At 40.9% G+C, this 23,889-nt stretch overlaps 1 protein-coding gene across 3 annotated transcripts in view; it reads right to left on the reverse strand.

The window, feature by feature from the left end:
- si:dkey-237h12.3 (teneurin-3) overlaps nucleotides 1-23,889 on the reverse strand; it is a 194,683-nt gene that overhangs the window by 15,920 nt on the left and 154,874 nt on the right. For 2 of the 3 annotated variants that reach the window (XM_055927384.1, XM_055927381.1), the window contains 4 exons: nucleotides 13,446-13,695; nucleotides 6,402-6,422; nucleotides 4,951-5,183; nucleotides 2,636-2,790 (listed from right to left, as the gene is read on the reverse strand). In XM_055927384.1, coding sequence (XP_055783359.1) covers nucleotides 2,636-2,790; nucleotides 4,951-5,183; nucleotides 6,402-6,422; nucleotides 13,446-13,695 — 659 coding nt within the window. The remainder of the gene's footprint in view (nucleotides 1-2,635; nucleotides 2,791-4,950; nucleotides 5,184-6,401; nucleotides 6,423-13,445; nucleotides 13,696-23,889) is intronic. The other variant, XM_055927382.1, reaches the window with a different exon arrangement.

Consider the following 23,889-nt stretch of genomic DNA (forward strand, 5'->3'; position numbering starts at 1 on the left):
CTATGTTCATGAGGAGGTAACTTATTGCCTCCTGAAAGGGCACTATGTTCATAAGGAGGTAACATATTGCCTCCTGACAGGGCACTATGTTCATGAGGAGGTAACTTATTGCCTCCTGAAAAGGCACTATGTTCATGAGGAGGTAACTTATTGCCTCCTGACAGGGCACTATGTTCATGAGGAGGTAACTTATTGCCTCCTGACAGGGCACTATGTTCATGAGGAGGTAACTTATTGCCTCCTGAAAGGGCACTATGTTCATGAGGAGGTAACTTATTGCCTCCTGAAAGGGCACTATGTTCATGAGGAGGTAACTTATTGCCTCCTGACAAGGCACTATGTTCATGAGGTGGTAACTTATTGCCTCCTGACAGGGCACTATGTTCATGAGGAGGTAACTTATTGCCTCCTGAAAGGGCACTATGTTCATGAGGAGGTAACTTATTGCCTCCTGAAAGGGCACTATGTTCATGAGGAGGTAACTTATTGCCTCCTGAAAGGGCACTATGTTCATGAGGAGGTAACTTATTGCCTCCTGAAAGGGCACTATGTTCATGAGGAGGTAACTTATTGCCTCCTGACAGGGCACTATGTTCATGAGGAGGTAACTTTTTGCCTCCTGAAAGGGCACTATGTTCATGAGGAGGTAACTTATTGCCTCCTGACAGGGCACTATGTTCATGAGGAGGTAACTTATTGCCTCCTGACAGGGCACTATGTTCATGAGGAGGTAACTTTTTGCCTCCTGACAGGGCACTATGTTCATGAGGAGGTAACTTATTGCCTCCTGAAAGGGCACTATGTTCATGAGGAGGTAACTTATTGCCTCCTGACAGGGCACTATGTTCATGAGGAGGTAACGTATTGCCTCCTGACAGGGCACTATGTTCATGAGGAGGTAACTTATTGCCTCCTGACAGGGTACTATGTTCATGAGGAGGTAACTTATTGCCTCCTGACAGGGCACTATGTTCATGAGGAGGTAACTTATTGCCTCCTGAAAGGGCACTATGTTCATGAGGAGGTAACTTATTGCCTCCTGAAAGGGCACTATGTTCATGAGGAGGTAACTTATTGCCTCCTGACAAGGCACTATGTTCATGAGGTGGTAACTTATTGCCTCCTGACAGGGCACTATGTTCATGAGGAGGTAACTTATTGCCTCCTGAAAGGGCACTATGTTCATGAGGAGGTAACTTATTGCCTTCTGACAAGGCACTATGTTCATGAGGAGGTAACTTATTGCCTCCTGACAGGGCACTATGTTCATGAGGAGGTAACTTATTGCCTTCTGACAGGGCACTATGTTCATGAGGAGGTAACTTATTGCCTCCTGAAAGGGCACTATGTTCATGAGGAGGTAACTTATTGCCTTCTGACAAGGCACTATGTTCATGAGGAGGTAACTTATTGCCTCCTGACAGGGCACTATGTTCATGAGGAGGTAACTTATTGCCTCCTGACAGGGCACTATGTTCATGAGGAGGTAACTTATTGCCTCCTGAAAGGGCACTATGTTCATGAGGAGGTAACTTATTGCCTTCTGACAAGGCACTATGTTCATGAGGAGGTAACTTATTGCCTCCTGACAGGGCACTATGTTCATGAGGAGGTAACTTATTGCCTTCTGACAAGGCACTATGTTCATGAGGAGGTAACTTATTGCCTCCTGACAGGGCACTATGTTCATGAGGAGGTAACTTATTGCCTCCTGACAGGGCACTATGTTCATGAGGAGGTAACTTATTGCCTTCTGACAGGGCACTATGTTCATGAGGAGGTAACTTATTGCCTTCTTCATGCACCATTATCAACTGTTAAGGGAAGAGTTTTGGAGACACGTTATTTTGCATCTGTGGGAAGTTGTTGATATGTTGAAATGTCATGTTGTTTGGTAGGAAACATCCGTTGCTGACTACATGAACTTTGATTACACCTGATTAAACTAATCAAGGGCTTGGTGGTTATTTGACTTATATGAGTCAGACATGCTAGTGTAGTGCAATAACAATATGCAGTCCTGAGGGTCCTTAAGGAACAGATTGGGACACACTTCTCTAGATACCCAACAATAAGCCTCATCAACTTAAAAGATAGAGGTCCTTAAACCACAATACAATGCCTTCTGTATTTTCTTCCACTGAGATAACCATACCCAAAGGTGTATTATTTAACTGTGTAAGTACTTCCATTATCATGATTTCATGGCAGTTTTGGGGGATAGCTGCGGTCAAAATTGCTTGATTGTGCTGCAGCATATTTAACATTTTGCATGGCAATATGCAATGATTTTGTCCAAATTGTCACAAAAATGGCTTGATTGAACCATTTTATGCTAACCTTCTATTTGTAGTGTGGTAATCAGACAGTTTAATGTGCTAATATTGCATAGATTTGATGGTTTTATGCGGTAATAGTGCGATGATTGGTTAAATTGTCATGCCCTTGATAAAAAAATATATATTTGCGATCTCAGAATCCTAAAGAGACTGACATTATGTAACACTCCAGACTGAGTGACTCATAGATGGGCAGGAAGAGAACCACAAGGTGGCACTTTGATGTGAGCTCTATGGGAACTGACTTGAGGACAGAACAGGCTTGAGGGAGACCTGACTGGTAATCTGACAGTCACCTGATTGATGTCCATGCTGATGTCACAGGTCAGGGGGCGTGCCGACGTGAGGTCATTGGAGCCCAGGAGTGTGGATATGATGCCGCTTTGGTCAACTCTCCGGATCGTGGTACCGTCCACAAAATATATCAGTCCATTCTTGTCCACAGCGATACCTGTCGCGGCAAAAGGGGGGAAGGTGGGAATAAAAGAAAGGCAGATTATAGATGTGTCAGATGTGGGAAATGTGAAGTTCTTTCTGCTTCCATGACTCTGTGGACAGAACACGACGGATACATGTGTCGAGTTTGGCTTCCCATTATTCAGGTCACTGCAAAAAGCACATCCTTCAATAATTCAAACGCCTGCTTTCCTGCTATTGAATAATTTCTCAGGTTGAAGTGGGAAAGGCTGTATCTCTACTGTATGTGTGCCGGGCACCACGCATCCCGCCATATCCCACCTCTAAAAACAGAACTCATAGGTACAGTGTCAATGAGCGTTACTTTTTTCCCTTAAATTGCAGCTCCAACTCCCTATAATCATCAACCCTCTTCACTCTATCTGTGAAATGGGTGGGCGGGGGGAAATGACGGCTCGGACCAATTTTAGACGAAACGGGTGAACGACAGGCAGTTGCCATGGTTACGACGGCGGGCTAAATTGCCCGACTGATTGAGTGTCGGCTGAGGGTTCCAACTTTCTGTGCGAGGAGAGAGTGCTTGCCGTAGTAATTTGTCCCACACAGGGAAAATACATTAGCAACCATGGCACACTTCACATCTCATCATGTTATTGTGGGCTCCTAACAGAGAGCGGTGCCTATAGGATTTCAATTAAACCTCACGTACATTTCCATTTATTTTTTTAATAAGCGCTATAAACGCTGGTGTAAGCACACACTGTGGCTGGTTTTTAAACTCAGGGTGAGAAAAGTAGATCACAAGAGGTGAGGAATTGGTATATATTCTGCCTTTAACCGATTTAATAGCTTCTAAATCAGTTTATTTTTTTATGATTTATTTTTATAGGTGAGTGCTTTGGTTTGACCTGTGGCTACATGTAGGTCTGCACAAAGATTGCCTGGCTACTGAAACATTAAAGAGCTGAGGGACCACCAATGCATTCTGGGAGAGCTGGCTACTTGAAAGTCGGAGGGGAAATTCAGACAGATGAAAAGTGTCACATTTGAGCATATTTCAGCAAAACGTCTGGAAAAGAAAACCCCAGCCATCTGCCATCTTTCCCCCAGCCTCTACCTCCTCCCATTTCATAGTTAGAGTCCCTCCCTCCCAGACTCCCTTCAGTCAAACCCACTCTTTTAAATGCAGTCTAAGCTGGGCCATTAAGGGGGACTTTAAAGACTGGCACACACCAGACAAACTAATAATCCATGACTTCTTAACCCCTTACGCTCGTGGAAATTGACCTATATGGATAGGGCCAAATTGAAACAGAAGATCTTTAAAAAGCATATGCATGACCATGGTAGCAATTGAAAGAGAACACTGGAGATTATGAGGAAATTATTAGACCAAAGGTGAGGACACAATAGTTCACCTGACACATGTCTGAATCCACTACTGATTTTATGTGCATTTTACTTTTACTTTAACAGCATTTGTCAATAATTAAATCTGAAAAAAAGTAATGCAAGTCATTTCAATGCACTTTTATGACTCAAGGAAAGAGCCTTCAACTATAGGATTTTTGTTGTTGTGCTCACCTAGTTTTCCCATTGAGGAACTGAAGCAAGCACACTTGTAGTTTTTGTCCCCACCATCAAACAATTACTGTTGTTGTTGTTTATCCAATCCAAAAATGTCTCTATTTTCTCTCTCTGCATTGTTGGGAAGGGTCCATAAGCATTTCAATGTTAGTCTACACCTGTTGTTTACGAAGCATGTGACAACTAACATTTTATTTTATTTGATGGCTGCCATACTGGTTGGTGCTACAGTACACTTATGGTGAATGCTGCCAGTTACCCTTGTGTAAACATTTTCTGACCTGGTGAAAAGGGATAACACATTACTTCTAAAACATATTTTGTGCTGTGAACCACCAATCTTTTGAGAGCTTTGCAGGATTCAATTTCAGCCCTGCGGTAGCACATCCAATTCAGCTAATTATTTACATTTACATTTTAGTCATTTAGCAGACGCTCTTATCCAGAGCGACTTACAAATTGGAAAGTTCATACATATTCATGTTCTAATCAAATGTTTTACTGCAGGGCTGAACCAAAAGCCTGCAGCCCTGTACACCCAGGAGTTTTCCAGGAGCAGAATTGGCAAACCCTGGAGGGAACAGACTAATGTTGGCTTAGGTCCTACCTTTTGGCCCAGTGAGCAGGGCCTCCATGGCCTTGCCCCCATCCCCACAATGGGTCTCGTCAAAGGGCAGACAATGCTCCCCGGTCCCTGCCACCACCTCCGCGTTACTCTGCAGTTCCTTGATCCCAGTCAGGACCTTGGGCCGGTAGATCCTCCGCGAGTTGGTGTCGGACACATACAGCTTCCCAGTCACTGGGTCGGTGGCCAGGTAATAGCGGTGAGCAGGGTTGTTACTAGGATTGTGGAAATAATGTGGTTACTGTGATTGCCGCAATATGAACAATCTCAAAATAAACTTGTTTAAAAGGTGTTTTTATGAACAGTCCAAAAATAATCAACGCTTTACATGTTTTCCTTTGTTGAATTTAAAGGTGTTTTTCCTAAATAACAGAAAGATAATTTGACATTGAGAATGATAATGAGCACAGAAAAAGGAGCCTCTGTATCTGTTTGTATCTTTGTCATTGTGAATGCCCAATTAAGCTTGTGCTGTGTGAGTATTTTTGCATAACAAACGGGTGGGGAATAGGTTTGACAGTCAAGGAAAAAATTCTGAGAATTTAACAGGATATGACTGGAGTGGGTTTGCGTATGACAAAGCGGCAGCGACAACATCAAGTGTGTCAGATTATTTTAACCGTTATCACTCCTCTGCGCGGGGAAGCCTATAGTAAATATGGAATGAAGTGTTTATGTTAATCAACAGTCAACAACTGAATGGCATTTTGTCGGGTTGTTCTTATTTGCTTTCATTTTAAATGCCTCAATGTGTCGTGCTCCTTCAGAATGAGTATAGGAGAGATGTCTTCAAGGCTTGCTGCTATTATGAAAAAATCATCCAACGCAAGGACATAATTAATAATTTTCTATGTAGGGCGCTGTATGCCACCAACATACAGCAAGTATAGTAGTATTGACTGTTGAATTTTTATCTTTTGTCAAAGACAATTACATTAAACATGTTCTAAGCCAGTTACCCATAATCCTCTTACATGACTAAATGACACATTGCACATTGACATATCAAAAGGTCAACTCTTTCCAACTGAGGAAGACACAACTCATCTGTGTGCTCGGAGGCCAATGATAAGCCTGAAACATAAGCTGTTGAATGTGGTTAGAACTTGTTTAACTGTCTGGCAATGAAGATAGCCCCAGTAAGTGTTCTTATGTTTAATGGTACATTAGTCAATACTGTAAGCCTTTGACACTTATGAATGGAATAATGTGAGTGTGTTAAAATAAATGTGAGAATGCATTAAACACAGTGAAAAAAATTAATGTTACATTACAGAGTGCGGTTATAAAACTGGACACCTTTATGAGCCAAACCAGATGATTAAATAATGCCTTAATGGCTTATCAATTTACCATAAAAATATGTTCATAAAAATACATGCATTCTTAACACACAGAAAGACAGTGACATAATTGCACCATCATACACCTACCTGTGTCTAAAATCTTTATTTCTTAGGGCGGGAAGAAAGGAAGGAAGCAGAAAAGAGAAAGACAAAGAGAGACCGTAAAAGTGTGTGACTTAAAGGTCTAAGAAAAACACCATAAAAAAGGAGCAGACAATGAAGATTTGTTGTGCAGAAAGGAGAAGGAGAAAAAGGAGGAGTGACTATGTCTTGGAGTTAAACCCTACACCCATAACTCACCGAGGGGAGAATATATGTTGTGGAGTTAAACCCTACACCCATAACTCACAGAGGGGACAATATAAAAACAAGGGAATGCATTGGGCCATTACACCACTGCTTTTTTCTCCATTCAATCACCAATAGTCCTGAGCGATTCGTTCTTTTTGAGGTCAAATCAGTTTCGGTTCGATTATTTAAAAAAGGATAACCGTTTTCAATTTCGATTATTATTTTTGAAACATTAAATGCTGTAGCAACACTTGTGTTTAATGCATTCTCACAATTAATTAAAATCCCATGATGATAGTGACTGACATTACCGCTTATCACTTATTAAGCATCATTTATTCACATTGCTTTACTTTAATAAAATATTTCAGTTGATGTGTATATTACATTTGTTTTATTTGATGACTATTATTTCATTCCAAGTCATCACCTCATCTCTATAGAGCTGCTGCCTATGCTGTCTGATAAAATCCCTATTTTAGTAGTTCTTCAGAGTAAATAAGGAATACTGTTATGACTGCTGAATACCAACTATCAATCACTTAGATCAGGTATTTTCAAGGAGAGATTTGTCGTGGAAGCAATTGCTCTCTTTCCCTATCGATCGCGCATTCAGTCTTTTTTCCCAGTCTTTTTTTACGTAGCATGCATAAAAGAAACACAGACATATGTAAGCGCGCAATGGATTATGGTCATTGTAGTTAATTACCACGTTTCATGCACTGAACTATGTAGAATATCGGCCTGTTGGAAAATACAACTCCTTAGTACATCACGTTTTTTCAATTTCGGTTTAGATTATTTTGCATTACGTGGGTTGAACGCTGTAACACAGAATAAAAACAATTAATAAAATTCCACTTTATTAACCACCATTTATTCACATTACTTTACTTAAATAAAATATTTTCAGTTGTTGTGTATATTACATTTGTTTTATTGAATAACTTTTTTATTTCATCCCAAATGATCATCTCATCTCTATGGATTATGGTAATTGTAGTTAATTACCACGTTTTCTTTGCTAAACTATGTAGAATATTAGCCTGTTGAAACCTACAACCCCTTACTACATCACACAGTTCATTCAAATGTACCAAAATGTATGTTAATCGCTCAGCACTAACAACTGAGTATCGGAATATTGATCCTGCCACTTGTTATACAGCTCCATATCTAAATAAAGACTTTATATCTAAAATCCAAATCGTTGGGGCATGCCAGGTTGAGAAGCCAGGTTGGGACTTGCTTACAGGTATCTACCCAAATAAAGAAACCAATAGAGTAAATGAAGAATACAAAGTACAGTATATTGAAAGCAGGTGCTCACACACAGGTGGAGTGTCTGAGTTAATTAAGCTATCAACCTCCCATAATTCTTAGGGTCATGTATAAAAATGGTAGGAAGGCCATTATTTTGTCTACCATGGCTATGCCCCCATAGGATGACAATACCGCCCATCCGCAGGGCACGAGTGGTCACTGAATGGTTTGATGAGCATGGAAACAATGTAAACCATTAACCATGGCCGTCTCAGTCACCAGATCTCAACCCATTTGAACACTTATGGGAGATTCTGGCACCGTGCCTGAGACAGCGTTTTCCACCACCATCAACAAAACACCAAATTATGGAATTGCCTGTGGAAGAATGGTGTCACATCCCTCCAGACACTTGTAGAATCTATGCCAAGGTGCATTGAAGCTGTATTTCCTTTATTTGTCAGTGACCTGTAAATACATGCATTATACAGTTTGTCATGACTTGCCCTTTGGGGAGCATGGAGCTGTAGCTACATGTTGAAATGGTTGCAATTTAAATGGCTACCACCCTATAGACCAGTTACGTGCAGCGCCAGCTGAATACGTTACAAATGGTTAAGAAATCTACAAAACTAAAGACTACACATTCACAGTCTGCAGCTGTATATGTAAAATAGTCTAAGAAACTCAACTGAAGACGAGAGAAGGACATTGAACATTTCCCTATCAAATGACCATTGGTACATCTAAAGGAACACAACCAGAGACTTCTAATGAATTACTCTCCAAAGAAAATGGACCGGGCGATTTCAACAGAGAGAGACGACAAGACATACAAGTGTAAATATGTACATTGCAATTATTTTCGAATGAGCGGCCGTTCATGTGCAAACTATTAGCATTTCCATGAGCATAGTAATCAACTGTATGTAGTTGGTCCATTCTGTCTTTCCGGCACTTTATCTGTCCCCACCCCTTTCCATTGTCTACCAAGCCGTCAGATCGGGTTAGTCCACTAGGGACTTTTCATTGTGTAGTTGTGTCATTGTGTAGTAATCAATGTGTAAGTTATCCTGTTTGTGTGTTTATGTAATTCTGTGTGATTATTTAGTTAGCTAGTAAATAAATAATTAAGCCAATTTGTATATCACTGATTCATCATTTATGCTAGAGTTCGTGCAGATATCCAAGAGTTTTGCGACATTCAGAATGAGACTGATAGAAGGTAAAAATTAATTTAATGACTGACTGATGACTGAAATGTAAGAGATCTTTATATCTTTAAGAGTTCATTCGGAAAACGGTAACTCGTTAAATACACTTTTTCCCATGGTGCCCCAAGATTACTACTTAATTAATTGTTATATGATTAATTTAATTGCGTAATAATTAAATGTAGTTAATTGATTTCATAAAATAATTGTCATCACATTAACAATAGAAAAGACACAACAATTTCCTATATCGAGCAATCCAATCATGTTGGCTTAACATTCTCCATGCACCTATAAGAGAATGTATTGAAACATAATGAACAGGCAAGGCGGTTGTGAATGTGGTGTGATTTGTGGGGATGTCTTCTGTACTGAAGACTGAAGTGCAATCACTGGTGTTTGCAATATGTGGGCCAGGGTCATCAAATTGATTTTAAGAGATAGACACATCAACTGTAGCCTCTTGGTAGACAGATTTCATATGCTTTGTTGTGAGTAGCCCTGGCTGTAAAACAGCTTTCATTCTAATCAACATCTGCTGTTTCGGAGTCTGCCAATTGGCAAAATGAAGCTTATTGGTGATTGAGGCCAACTTGGCAAGTCGGCCTAAATCATCTTAATTACATGGCAAAAGACATGGAGTCTTTCTCTAATTGTAAAAGATATAGTATAGATTCCACATTACGGTGCATTCGGAAAGTATTCAGACCCCTTGAATTTTTCCACATTTTGTTAAATTACAGCATTATTCTACAATTGATTAAAATGTTTCCACGTCAATCTACACACAATTTCCCATAATGACAAAGCAAAAACTGGTTTTTAGATTTTTTTTGCAAATTTCTTAAAAAGAGAAAACTTAAATATCATGTTTAAATAAGTATTCAGACCTTTAACTCAGTACTTTGTTGAAGCACCTTTGGCAATGATTACAGCCTTTAGTCTTACTGGTTATGACTCTACAAGCTTGGCACACCTGTATTTGGGGGAGTTTCTCCCATTCTTTTCTGCAGAGCCTCTCAAGCTCAGTCAGGTTGGATGGGGAGCGTCGCTGCACAGCCATTTACAGGTCTCTCCAGAGATATTCGATCGGGTTCAAGTCCGGGCTCTGGCTGGGCCACTCAAGGACATTCAGAGACTTGTCCCAAAGCCATTCCTGCGTTGTCTTGGCTGTGTGCTTAGGGTCGTTGTCCTGTTGGAAGGTGAATCGTCGCCCCAGTCTGAGGTCCTGAGCACTCTGAAGCAGGTTATCATCAAGGTTCTCTCTGTACTTTGCTCCGTTCATCTTTCCCTTGATCCTGACTAATCTCCCAGTCCCCGCCCTTAAAAAACATCCCCACAGCATGATGCTGCCACCACCATGCTTCACCGTAGGGTCGGTGCATGGTTTCCTCCAGATGTGACGCTTGGCATTCAGGCCAAAGAGTTCAATCTTGTTTTCATCAGACCAGAGAATCTTGTTTCATGGTCTGAGAGTCCTTTAGGTGCCGTCTGGCAAACTCCAAGTGGGCTGTCATATGCCTTTTACTGAAGAGTGACTTCCGTCTGGCCACTCTTCCATAAAGGCCTGATTGGTGAAGTGCTGCAGAGACGGTTGTCCTTCTGGAAGGTTCTCACATCTCCACAGTGGAACTCTGGAGTTCTGTCAGATGGACTACTAGGATCTTGGTCACCTCCCTGACCAAAGCCCTCCTACCCCGATTGCTCAGTTTTGCCGGGCGGCCAGCTCTAAGAAGAGTCTTGGCAGTTCCAAACTTCTTCCATTTAAGAATGATGGAGGCCACTGTGTTCTAGGGGACCTTCAATGCTTCAGAAATGTTTTGGTAACCTTCCCCAGATCTGAGCTTTGACACCATCCTGTCTCAGAGCTCTATGGACAATTCCTTCAACCTGATGGCTTGGTGTTTGCTCTGCACTGTCAACTGTGGGGCCATATATAGACAGGTGTGTGCCTTTCCAAATCATGGAAACAGGATGCACCTGAGTCTCATAGCAAAGGTCTGAATACTTATGTAAATAAGGTATTTACATAAGCAAACATTTCTAAAAACCTGTTTTCACTTTGTCATTATGGGGTATTGTGTGAAGATGGTTAAGGAAAAAAACAAATTTAATACATTTTAGAATAAGGCTGTCACAAAATGTGGGAAAAGTCAAGGGGTCTGAATACTTTTAGAATACACTGTAAATAGTAAATCTGTCCGTTTTCCCATTCCATCACATTTGATACTGTGCAAGTACGCTAAAAGGTGTCTGACCATCCTGTGCATTGTGAAGATAGTCTCTGAAAACCACTGATTCACAGTTCATAGAAAACCACAACAGTGCCTTGCAAAAGTATTCACCCCCTTGGCGTTTTTCCTATTTTGTTGCATTACAACTTGTAATTTAAATTGATTTTTATTTGGATTTCATGTAATAGACATAATAGTCCAAGTTGGTGTAGCGAAATGAAAAAAATAACTTGTTTCAAAAAATTATAAAAAATAAAAAACGTAAAAGTGGTGTGTGCATATGTATTCACCCCCTTTGCTATGAAGCCCCTAAATAAGATCTGGTGCAACCAATTACCTTCAGAAGTCACATAATTAGTTAAATAAAGTCCACCTGTGTGCAATCTAGGTGTCACATGAGCTGTCATATGATGTCAGATATATACACCTGTTCTGAAAGGCCCCATAGTCTGCAACACCACTAAGCAAGGGGCACGACCAAGCAAGCAGCCCCATGAAGACCAAGGAGCTCTCCAAACAGGCCAGGGACAAAGTTGTGGAAAATTACTGATCAGGGTTGGGTTATAAAAGAATATCCTAAACTTTGAACATACCACAGAGCACCATTAAATTCATTATTAAAAAATGGAAAGAATATGGCACCACAACAAATCTGCCAAGAGAGGGCCGCCCACCAAAACTCAAGGACCAGGCAAGGAGGGAATTAATCAGAGAGGCAACAAAGAGACCAAAGATAACTATGGAGGAGCTGCAAAGCTCCACAGTGGAGATTGGAGAATCTGTCCATAGGACCACTTTAAACCGTACACTCCACAGAGCTGGGCATTACAGAAGAGTGGCCAGAAAAAAGCCATTGCTTAAAGTGTTCGCCAAAAGGCATGTGGGAGACTCCCCAAACATATGGAAGAAGGTCCTCTGGCAGGTGAGACTAAAATGTAACTTTTTGGCCATCAAGATAAACTCTATGTCTGGCGCAAACCCAACACCTCTCATCACCCCGAGAACATCATTCCCACAGTGAAGCATGGTGGTGGCAGCATCATGCAGTGGGGATGTTTTTCAGCGGCATGGACTGGGAAACTGGTCAGAATTGAAGGAATGATGGATGGCGCTAAATACAGGGAAATTCTTGAGGAAAACCTGTTTCAGTCTTCCAGAGATTTGAGATTGGGACGGAGGTTCACCTTCCAGCAGGACAATGAGCATACTGCTAAAGCAACACTCGAGTGGTTTATGGGGAAACCTTTAAATGTCTTGGAATGGCCTAGTCAAAACCCAGACCTCAATCCAATTGAGAATCTGTGGTATGACTTGAAGATTGCTGTACACCAGCGGAACCCATCCAACTTGAAGTAGCTGGAGCAGTTTTTCCTTAAAGAATCCCAGTGGCTATATGTGCCAAGCTTATAGAGACATACCCCCAATAGACTTGCAGCTGTAATTGCTGCAAAAGGTGTCTCTACAAAGTATTGACTTTGGGTGGTTGAATAGTTATGAACGTTCAAGTTTTCATTTTTTTTGTCTTATTTCTTGCTTGTTTTACAAAAAAATATATTTTGCATCTTCAAAATGGTAGGCATGTTGTGTAAATCAAATGATACAAACCCACAAAAAAGCCATTTTAATTCCAGGTTGTAAGGCAACAAAATAGGAAAAATGCCAAGGGGGGTGAATACTTTCGCAAGCCACTGTACACGTCAGATGTCCACCCTTTCAAGATTATGTAACATTTAACTATTTTGATCTGCCTCCAGTGGGGCTTGAACTCACAACCTTCTACACAACAACACATGCTGCTCAAAGCCAACCATCTTTGCCAACAGAGACTACTAGTCTGTCACTCTGTGAGCAGCATGCTGCTTTGTATGTACTCCAGCCAACATGCTATGGGTGAGTGTCACATCCATGCAACCCACTTTGTCTTAAACACCACCTTCTTGCACTATTACCTCAGAAGAAATAAAGAATCAATCTCGAATTCGAGGGTCAAAAGGTCTGAACCAATAGGTCAAAGGTTGTGCACTATTACAGAGCCATGCAAAGCCTCAATATCTGAGCTAAAGGGACAAAGGGCCAGAACAAAACAACCGTGCACCACCATTATGATTCCATGCAGAACCTGAACTAACCTGAGCTCCATGACGCTGGTGACGTTGCCCGATGGGTAGATGCGTCTGATGTAGTTGAAATCGCCCACGTAGAGGCTGCCGTCGATGCCCCACGCCAGGGCCACGGGCGCCAGCAACTTGTTGCCCAGGGCCTGCCCGTTGCAGCTGGGGCACGAGATGCTGCGGCGCCGACCGTTCCCCATCACTGTAGAGATGACGGGAGGCTGCAGCGAGATGAACTGGTTCTCACCGCTGCCTTTGTAGAGGATGCCTGAAAAAACAGGAAAACTATAGAGAGTAGTTTCTATGTAATTGATGATTGATGAGAATGATGACTTTGAGCTGTGCTAATTATAATAATTGTTATAATAATTTGTTATATGCTGTTTACAACTTTATTTCATATTTCAATGTCTCATAAATTGGGATATAATTTTTGTAAGGAACCTGTTTAGTGGGATTCGTAAACTCATCAATTAATAGTAACCTCTTTACAGAACATGATGTTCTTTCAATCTCGCCAGGACCCTTTTCCATTTCCTCCCAGCACTCCACGTCATGGCGAGGAGGGTTAGACAAACGCAGCACACAATATACCTCGCAAAAGTAACGGAACTTCAATTGAACTTCATCAGTCATTACAGATAAATATTTTATCGAGGGGAAAATATAACTATTTTTTTTTCGGGGGGAGGGATATGGTGGAGTAGACTTCAAAAGAAAAAAAGTAGAAAAAACATCAAAGTGGTGAATTGCATACTGGGAGCACTTAATTATTCACACCGTGGCAACGCGTTTGAATTCCGACACTCTCTCTTCCTCATTACCAGATCGATGGCAGCACTGAACGCCCGGTGTAGCACCGCCGGTTCCCTTGACATTACCCCCGCAAATCTCGATGTATGTTTGTCCCTCTCCGATTAGTTCCTTTCATTGATTAATTAAAAGGGGGGAACTCAAATGAAGACTTTCTCTAGGGAGACCGCTGGCAAGACAATCCCACTGCTCCGTTTCTATGTAACAGAGAGCATTACAAATGTGCGGCTAACAAAGATTAATGGGTGCGGGGGATGGCATTGTGTGTGACGCCATCAAACGGACGACCTTGGGGATTTAATTGCACTGCAATCCATCTGTCTGCTCAGCTACATCCTATGTGAGTGATCTAACGTTGAACGAGGTCTGACTCGAAAGCAAGTATTTCCGATAGCCCTATAGCAAAGTAATAACCAAGTAATTATGGAATAACCAGCACAAGATGTCACACATTACCTTCACTATCATAATGCTGAATTTATCCTAATTACACCAAGTCCCAATGAGAGTACCTTTTTTACATATCCAATATAGAGTTCAGGATAAAAAGCTTGAAGCATTACACCTTACTAAAAAGTAAGATCAAATATTTTCTAAAAATATTCATTTAATGATGAGGTAAATTTGGCAGCCTATCCCCAGTACCCTACATTTACACTTACATGTTTACATTTGAGTCATTTAGCAGACGTTCTTATCCAGAGCCACTAAGTTACTGTATTCATCTAAAGATAGCTAGGTGAGACAACCACATATCACAGTCACTTCAATCACAGATATGTCTTCCCATACTCCATTAGAAAGTCTAATGTAATGAATAAAATACGCACATACATTTTACCCACCTTCTATCTAGCACACACATTAACGGTCCCATCCACTTTACAGTCCCTCTCTCTCTGACAGAATCTGTCTGACAGAGCTACAATTTGTCACTGTACCCAGGCTAAGGCCACTGAACATCTGAGCATGTTTGTAGGGCTCGACAGCCTTGCTTTAACAGAGGGCATATAGCCACTTTGCAGCAGAGATGGAGGGAAGGAGGGAGGGAGACGGGGCGAAGAGGTGTAGAGGGAGCATAGCTACAACACAGGCCTTATCTAGTTAGACAGGCCCCAGAGAAGAGCGAGAGAGACTGTTAAGAGTCCTCACCAGAGGAGGAGAGAAAAACTCTTAACTACATCACAGTAGACTCCTCAGACAGGGAAGGCAAGGAGAAATGAAGACAGTCACCAGGAGGAGAGGGACTGATACCATATAGCTATGTCTGGAGTCACCAGGAGGAGAAGGACTGATACCATATAGCTATGTCTGGAGTCACCAGGAGGAGAAGGACTGATACCATATAGCTATGTCTGGAGTCACCAGGAGGAGAAGGACTGATACCATATAGCTATGTCTGGAGTCACCAGGAGGAGAAGGACTGATACCATATAGCTATGACTGGAGTCATCAGGAGGAGAAGGATTCATACCATATACAATTAAAGTCGGAAGTTTACATACACCTTAGCCAAATACATTTAAACTCAGTTTTTCACAATTCCGAGTAAAAATTCCCTGTCTTAGGTCGGTTAGGATCAACATTTTATTTTAAGAATGTGACATTTCAGAATAATAGTAGAGAGAATGATTCATTCTGCTTTTATTTCTTTCATCACATTCCCAGTGGGTCAGAAGTTTACATACACTCAATTAGCATTTGGTAGCATTGACTTTAAATTGTTTAACTTGGGTCAAACATTTTGGGTAGCCTTCCACAATCTTCCCACAATAAGTTGGGTGAATTTTGTCCCATTCCTCCTGACAGAGCTGGTGTAACTGAGTCAGGTTTGTAGGCCTCCTTGCTCGCACACACTTTTTCAGTTCTGCCCACAAATTTTCTATAGGCTTGAGGTCAGGGCTTTGTGATAGCCACTCCAATACCTTGACTTTGTTGTCCTTAAGCCATTTTGTCACACCTTTGGAAGTATGCTTGGGGTGAATGTTCATTTGGAAGACCCATTTGCGACCAAGCTTTAACTTCCTGACTGATGTCTTGAGATGTTGCTTCAATATAGCCACATAATTTTCCCGCATCATGATGCCATCTATTTTGTGAAGTGCACCAGTCCCTAATGCAGCAAAGCACCCCCACAACATGATGCTGCCACCCCAGTGCTTCACGGGTGGGATGTAGTTCTTCGGCTTGCAAGTCTTCACCTTTTTCCTCCAAACATAACGATGGTCATTATGGCCAAACAGTTCTATTTTTGTTTTATCAGACCAGAGGACATTTCTCCAAAAAGTACGATCTTTGTCCCCATGTGCAGCTGCAAACCGTAGTCTGGCTTTTTTATGGCGGTTTTGGAGCAGTGGCTTCTTCCTTGCTGAGCGGCCTTTCAGGTTATGTCGATATAGGACTTGTTTTACTGTGGATAAATATACTTTTGTACCCGTTTCCTCCAGCATCTTCACAAGGTCCTTTGCTGTTGTTCTGGGATTGAATTGCACTTTTCGCACCAAAGTACATTCATCTCTAGGAAACAGAACGCGTCTCCTTCCTGAGCGTTATGACGGCTGCGTACTATTGTTTGTACAGATGAACATGGTACCTTCAGGCATTTGGAAATTGCTCCCAAGGATGAACCAGACTTGTGAAGGTCTACAATCTTTTCCTGAAGTCTTGGCTGATTTATTTTGATTTTCCCATGATGTCAAGCAAAGAGGCACTGAGTTTGAATGTAGGCCTTGAAATACATCCACAGGTACACCTCCAATTGACTCAAATAATGTCAATTAGCCTATCAGAAGTTTCTAAAGCCATGACATCATTTTCTGGAATTTTCCAAGCTGTTTAAAGGCACAGTCAACTTGGTGTTTGTAAACTTCTGACCCACTGGAATTGTTATACAATGAATTATAAGTGAAATAATCTGTCTGTAAACAATTGTTGGAACAAATACTTGTGTAATGCACAAAGTAGATGTCTTAACCGACTTGCCAAAACTATAGTTTGTTAACAAGAAATTTGTGGAGTGGTTGAAAAATGAGTTTTAATGACTCCAACCGAAGTGTATATAAACTTCCAAATTCAACTGTAGCTACTTCTGGAGTCACCAGGAGGAGGACTGATAGCATATTTATTTATTTAACCTTTATTTAACCAGGTAGGCAAATTGAGAACACGTTCTCATTTACAATTGCGACCTGGCCAAGATAAAGCTAAGCAGTTCGACACATACAACAACACATAGTTACACATGGAGTAAAACAAACATACAGTCAATAATACAGTGAAAAATAAGTCTATATACAATGTGAGCAAATGAGGTGAGATAAGGGAGGTGAAGGCAAACAAAATATATATATAAATAAAAATATAAAAAAAGGCTATGGTGGCGAAGTAAATACAATATAGCAAGTAAAAAACACTGGAATGGTTGGTTTGCAGTGGAAGAAAGTGCAGAGTAAAGATAGAAATAATGGGGTGCAAAGGAGCAAAATAAATAAATAAATACAGTAGGTAAAGAGGTAGTTGTTTGGGCTAAATTATAGATGGGCTATGTACAGGTGCAGTAATCTATGAGCTGCTCTGACAGCTGGTGCTTAAAGCTAGTGAGGGAGATAAGTGTTTCCAGTTTCAGAGATTTTTGTAGTTCGTTCCAGTCATTGGCAGCAGAGAACTGGAAGGAGAGGCGGCCAAAGGAAGAATTGGTTTTTGGGGTGACCAGAGAGATATACCTGCTGGAGCGCGTGCTACAGGTAGGTGCTGCTATGGTGACCAGCGAGCTGAGATAAGGGGGGACTTTACCTAGCAGGGTTTTGTAGATGACCTGGAGCCAGTGGGTTTGGCGACGAGTATGAAGCGAGGGCAAGCCAACGAGAGTGTACAGGTCGCAGTGGTGGGTAGTATATGGGGCTTTGGTGACAAAACGGATGGCACTGTGATAGACTGCATCCAATTTATTGAGTAGGGTTTTGGATGCTATTTTGTAAATGACATCACTGAAGTCGAGGATAGGTAGGATGGTCAGTTTTACAAGGGTATGTTTGGCAGCATGAGTGAAGGATACTTTGTTGCGGAATAGGAAGCCAATTCTAGATTTAACTTTGGATTGGAGATGTTTGATGTGAGTCTGGAAGGAGAGTTTACAGTCTAACCAGACACCTAGGTATTTGTAGTTGTCCACATATTCTAAGTCAGAGCCGTCCAGAGTAGTGATGTTGGACAGGCGGGCAGGTGCAGGCAGCGATCGGTTGAAGAGCATGCATTTAGTTTTACTTGTATTTAAGAGCAATTGGATGCCACGGAAGGAGAGTTGTATGGCATTGAAGCTCGCCTGGAGGGTTGTTTACACAGTGTCAAAAGAAGGGCCAGAAGTATACAGAATAGTGTCGTCTGCGTAGAGGTGGATCAGAGACTCACCAGCAGCAAGAGCGACATCATTGATGTATACAGAGAAGAGAGTCGGTCCAAGAATTGAACACAGTGGCACCCCCATAGAGACTGCCAGAGGTCCGGACAACAGACCCTCCGATTTGACACACTGAACTCGATCAGAGAAGTAGTTGGTGAACCAGGCGAGGCAATCATTAGAGAAACCAAGGATGTCGAGTCTGCCGATGAGGATGTGGTGATTGACAGAGTCAAAAGCCTTGGCCAGGTCAATGAATACGGCTGCACAGTTTTGTTTCCTATCGATGGCGGTTAAGATATCGTTTATGACCTTGAGCGTGGCTGAGGTGCACCCATGACCAGCTCTGAAACCAGATTGCATAGCGGAGAAGGTATGGTGGGATTCGAAGTGGTCGGTAATCTGTTTGTTGACTTGGCTTTCGAAGACCTTAGAAAGGCAGGGTAGAATAGATATAGGTATACTTATTTTCCACCATAATTTGCAAATAAATTCATAAAAAATCCTACAATGTGATTTTCTGGAAACAAAATTCTCATTTTGTCTGTCATAGTTGAAGTGTACCTATGATGAAAAGTTCAGGCCTCTCTCGTCTTTTTAAGTGGGAGAACTTGCACAATTGGTGGCTGACTAAATACTTTTTTGCCCCACTGTAGCTTCGTCAGGAGTGTGACTGTAGCGGAGCACAACTTGCATGTTTTATCAAAGAATTTGAAATGTACAGCATTAGGGAAGTAATACATTGCTAGTTATGAAAATAAAGTTGTGATAATTATTTATCAGACTGAATTTGTTAAGGGCCTCAACCTGCAACCAGACACTGCACATGACACATTTATGAAATTGCTTATTCCAGTTACTAATACGCATGCACTCATTAAGAAAATTACTGTAAAAACGTTTAAATCGTTGTGAATTGATGAGGATTTGAAAAAGTGTATGGTTGAGAGGGATGAGCAAAAGGAATGGAAAATAAGTCTGGCTGCACAACAGATTGGCAAATGTACTGCAAATTGAGAAATCATGTGACTAAACTGAATAAAATGAAGAAGAAACTACACTATGGAACAAAGATAAATTACATAAAGATTTACATTTTGGGCAAAAAGGCAAACTAAGCTTCATCATTCATTGAATCAGATGCCTCATTCATCACAAACTACTTTAATGATTTTTTTCATTGGGAAGATTAGCAAACTTAGACATGACAGGAACAAACGCTGACACTACACATACAAGTACAACTTATTAAAACATGAAAGACAAGCATTCTAATTCTGAAATCCGTGAAGTGAGTGTGGAAGAAGTGAACAACCAACAATGGCAAGCCACCAGGGTCTGACAACTTGGATGGAAAATGACTGAGGCTAATAGCGGATGATATTGCCACTCCTATGTGTTATACCTTCAATGTAAGCCTACTAGAACGTGTGTGCCCTCAGGCCTGGAGGGGAGCAAATGTAATTCTGCTACCCAAGAGTAGTAAAGCCCCCTTTACTGGCTCAAATAGCCGACCAATCAGCCTGTTACCAACCCTTTGTAAACTTTTGAAAAAAATTGTTTGACCAGATACAATGCTATTTTACTGTAAACAAATTGACAACAAACTTACAGCATGTTTATAGGAAAGGACATTCAACAAGCACGGCACTTACAAAAATGACTGATGATTGGCTGAGAGAAATTTATGATAAAAAGATTGTGGGATCTGTTTTGTTAGAAATCAGTGTGACTTTTGACATTTTCGATCATAGTCTGCTAATGGAAAAACATATGCATTACGGCTTTACACCCCATGCTATATTGTGGATAAATACTTTCCTGTCTAACAGAACACATGGGTGTTCTTTAATGGACGCTTCTCCAACTTAATCCAGGTAGAATCATTTATTTTACTAATAACATGCCACTGGCCTTGACTAAAGCCAGAGTGTCTATGTATGCGGATGACTCAACACTATACATGTCAGCTACTATAGCAAGTGAAATCACTGCAACAATTAACAAAGAGCTGCAGTTAGTTTCAGAATGGGTGGCAGGGAAAAATGTAGTCCTAAATCAGGGGTGTCAAACTCATTTCGCATCGTGGGCCACATACGGCCTAGGGAGATGTCAAGTGGGCCGGACCATTAAAATTATACCATACTCTGCTATAAATAACCAAAATATCATGTCTTTCCTTTGTTTTGGTGTAAAGAAGCACAAGAACATTAGGAAAATATTGAAATTTAATGAACTATCCTTTTACAAAACATTTCATGAAACACCTCATATTTCCTTAGACAAATGTGCAATTTACTTTTATCATTCACAAATATGCATTGCAACTGATCCCACTGATTGTACAAAGGCACAAAACTTTAATTGGTACTGAAAAATATAGTAATGCACTTTAAGATTAAATGAGACTTTTAAAGAAAGGAATTTTTAAACCACTTACACATACGCATATAAAATCTAAATGTAATCCCTGCGTACACCTTACAAACTAAGGAGAGTGATTTTAAATGTGTAATGAAGAAAGTGTTCGCCTGTCCTGTAAATCTGTAAACTTCATACATGAAACATACATACACATACAATACATACTGAAAATTTATGGAGTTGTATGAACAGTAGAATTCCATCACACAACTTTTGTTTTGAAGCTGCTGACTAACATTAAAGTGCACATTTTTTAAATCACCACAGTAAGAATTAATCTTCACAGAGCTGTATTCTTTCAATGCAAACAGTATCTAAGGCAGCATTTTAAAGGTGTTAGTGTAGTCTGGACTTGTATTTGTTCCTGAAACTTGTCATCTTTTGGCCTGTACAAGTGCATCAACACCAGGTGTCATGTCCTGACTAGCTGTCACTTTCAGAATGTCATTTAAGTGCTTGTTTGTGAGCCTTGATAAATGAATAAATGACTTGACTCTCTGTTTCAATTGACTGTCTAAATCTGCCGATAGTTCCGAAATCCTCTCTGCTATAGTATTCCTCGTCAGGCTAATATTGGCAAAAGCTTGTCGCTTCTCGGGACATACAAGTTCAGCCGCCTTCATCATGCATCGTTTAACAAAGTCACCGTCGGAATACGGCTTCGATGCTAATGCTATTTCGCTAGCAATTAGGTAGCTGGCTTTTACCGCTGCTTCACTGACTTCTCGGCTCTGGATGAAAGTTGACTGCTGTTTCCTCAGACCCGCCAGCAATTCGTTAATCTTATCTCTTCTCAGTTGTCCTTGCAAGCCGTCATATTTTTCGCTGTGATGAGTCTCGTAGTGGCGTCGAATATTATATTCCTTCAATACCGAAACTTGTTGCAAACACACCAAGCACGAAGGTTTTCCGTGCATCTCTGTAAATAAATAGGACGTGGTCCATTTTTCTTTGAAAATTCTACACTCCTTATCTACTTTTCTCCGTTTGGATAACGACATTTTGGCTAATGAGGGTGTAGCGGAGAGGTAGAGACCAAGGTATTAACAACGTCGTAACAAGCAGCAGATGGCGCATTGATACCGTCTGCTGTTTTCAGTCTGTCTCAGTGATGCGGCTTGTCTTCTACTCTGATGGAAAGAGTGCGCCCCTTAGCGGATAATCCATGAATTGCAGCGAATTAAAAATATTAATTCCATGTCTTTTATGCATTTTTTCCACTTTCAAATTATCCTGCGGGCCTGATCGAACCTCCTTGGGGGCCGGTTCCGGCCCGCGGGCCGTATGTTTGACACCCCTGTCCTAAATAGTTGAGACAAATTATTCACTAAACCCTAAACGTCAACTAAATCTTGTAATAAATAATGTGCAAATTGAGCAAGTTGAGGTGACTAAAATGCTTGGAGTAACCCTGGATTGTAAACTGTCATGGTCAAAACATGATGATACAACAGTAGCTAATATGGGGAGAAGTCTGTCCATAATAAAGTGCTACTCTGCCTTTTTAACAACACTACATACATACAGGCTCTAGTTTTGTATCAACTGGACTACTGTTCAGTCATGTGGTCAGGTGCCACAAAGAGGGACCTCGGAAAATTACAATTGGCTCAGAACAGCAGCGCTGGCCCTTCAATGTACACGGAGATCTAACATTAATAATATGCATGTAAATATCTCATTGCTCAAAGTGGAGGAGAGATTGACTTCATCACTACTTGTTCTTGTAAGAAGTGTTGACATGCTGAATGTACCGAGGTGTCTGTTTAAACTACTAGCACACAGCTCGGATACCCATGTATACCCCCCAAGACATCCCACCAAAGGTCTCTTCACAAGCCCCAAGAACAGACTATGGGAGCTGCAGAGTACTACATAGAGCCATGGCTACATTGAGCTCTACTCCACATCAGGTAAATGATACAAGCAGTAGAATCAGATTTTAAAAAGATAAAAATACACCTTATGGAACAGCGGGGACTGTGAAGAAACACACACAGGCATAGACACACATACACATGATAAGACACGCATTCTACACACGCGTACACATGGATGTTGTATTGTAAATATGTGATATTGGAGTAGTGGCTTGAGGGAACACACTAAATGTATTGGGTAAATTGTTATGTAATGTCATGTAATATTTTAAACTGCCTTAATATAACTGCCTCCAGGTCACAGTTGTAAATGATAACTTGTTCTCAACTAGCCTACCTGGTTAAATAAAGTGAAATTAATCAAATAAAAATGTTGCTGGACCCCAGGAAGAGTAGATGCTGCCTTGGCAGCAGATAATGGGGATTCTTAATAAATACAAATGCAAATACAAAACTAATCCTCATGACTATGTGAAATATCTCATGCCAACGAACAAGGCAGACAAGACACAGTATATTAAAATAGCAATACATTGTAAAAGGCATACACAATTACATAATGTATACACTTTTCCCTGTAATGCCCATCATCTGACATGGCATGTTGTGCCTCTGACATCTAAGGGTCTGTTGACTGGGAAACCGTCAATTATTTCACACACTTGACATATTATCTGTGGGTGAAACTAATGGGATTGTGAAATGAAAAGTAGAATATTTTTCACCTTTCCTCATTAAAGCAAATTTCTTAATCTATTTGAAGGGTTAGAAAGACAGAAAAGGAAAGTGAACCCTCTTTGGAGTCCTGATAGTAAAGACAAGTTTGACACCATCTGTATCTGCATGTGTCCTTCATTTCAGTCGTTCATGTAATCAATATCAAACTACACAAATCTGCCAAAACAATGCTACCTCATACCTAATAAACATAATACATCCAAAGAAATGC

This window comes from Salvelinus fontinalis, chromosome 6, assembly GCF_029448725.1.
Source record: "Salvelinus fontinalis isolate EN_2023a chromosome 6, ASM2944872v1, whole genome shotgun sequence".
In the NCBI taxonomy this organism is placed as follows: Eukaryota; Metazoa; Chordata; class Actinopteri; order Salmoniformes; family Salmonidae; genus Salvelinus; species Salvelinus fontinalis.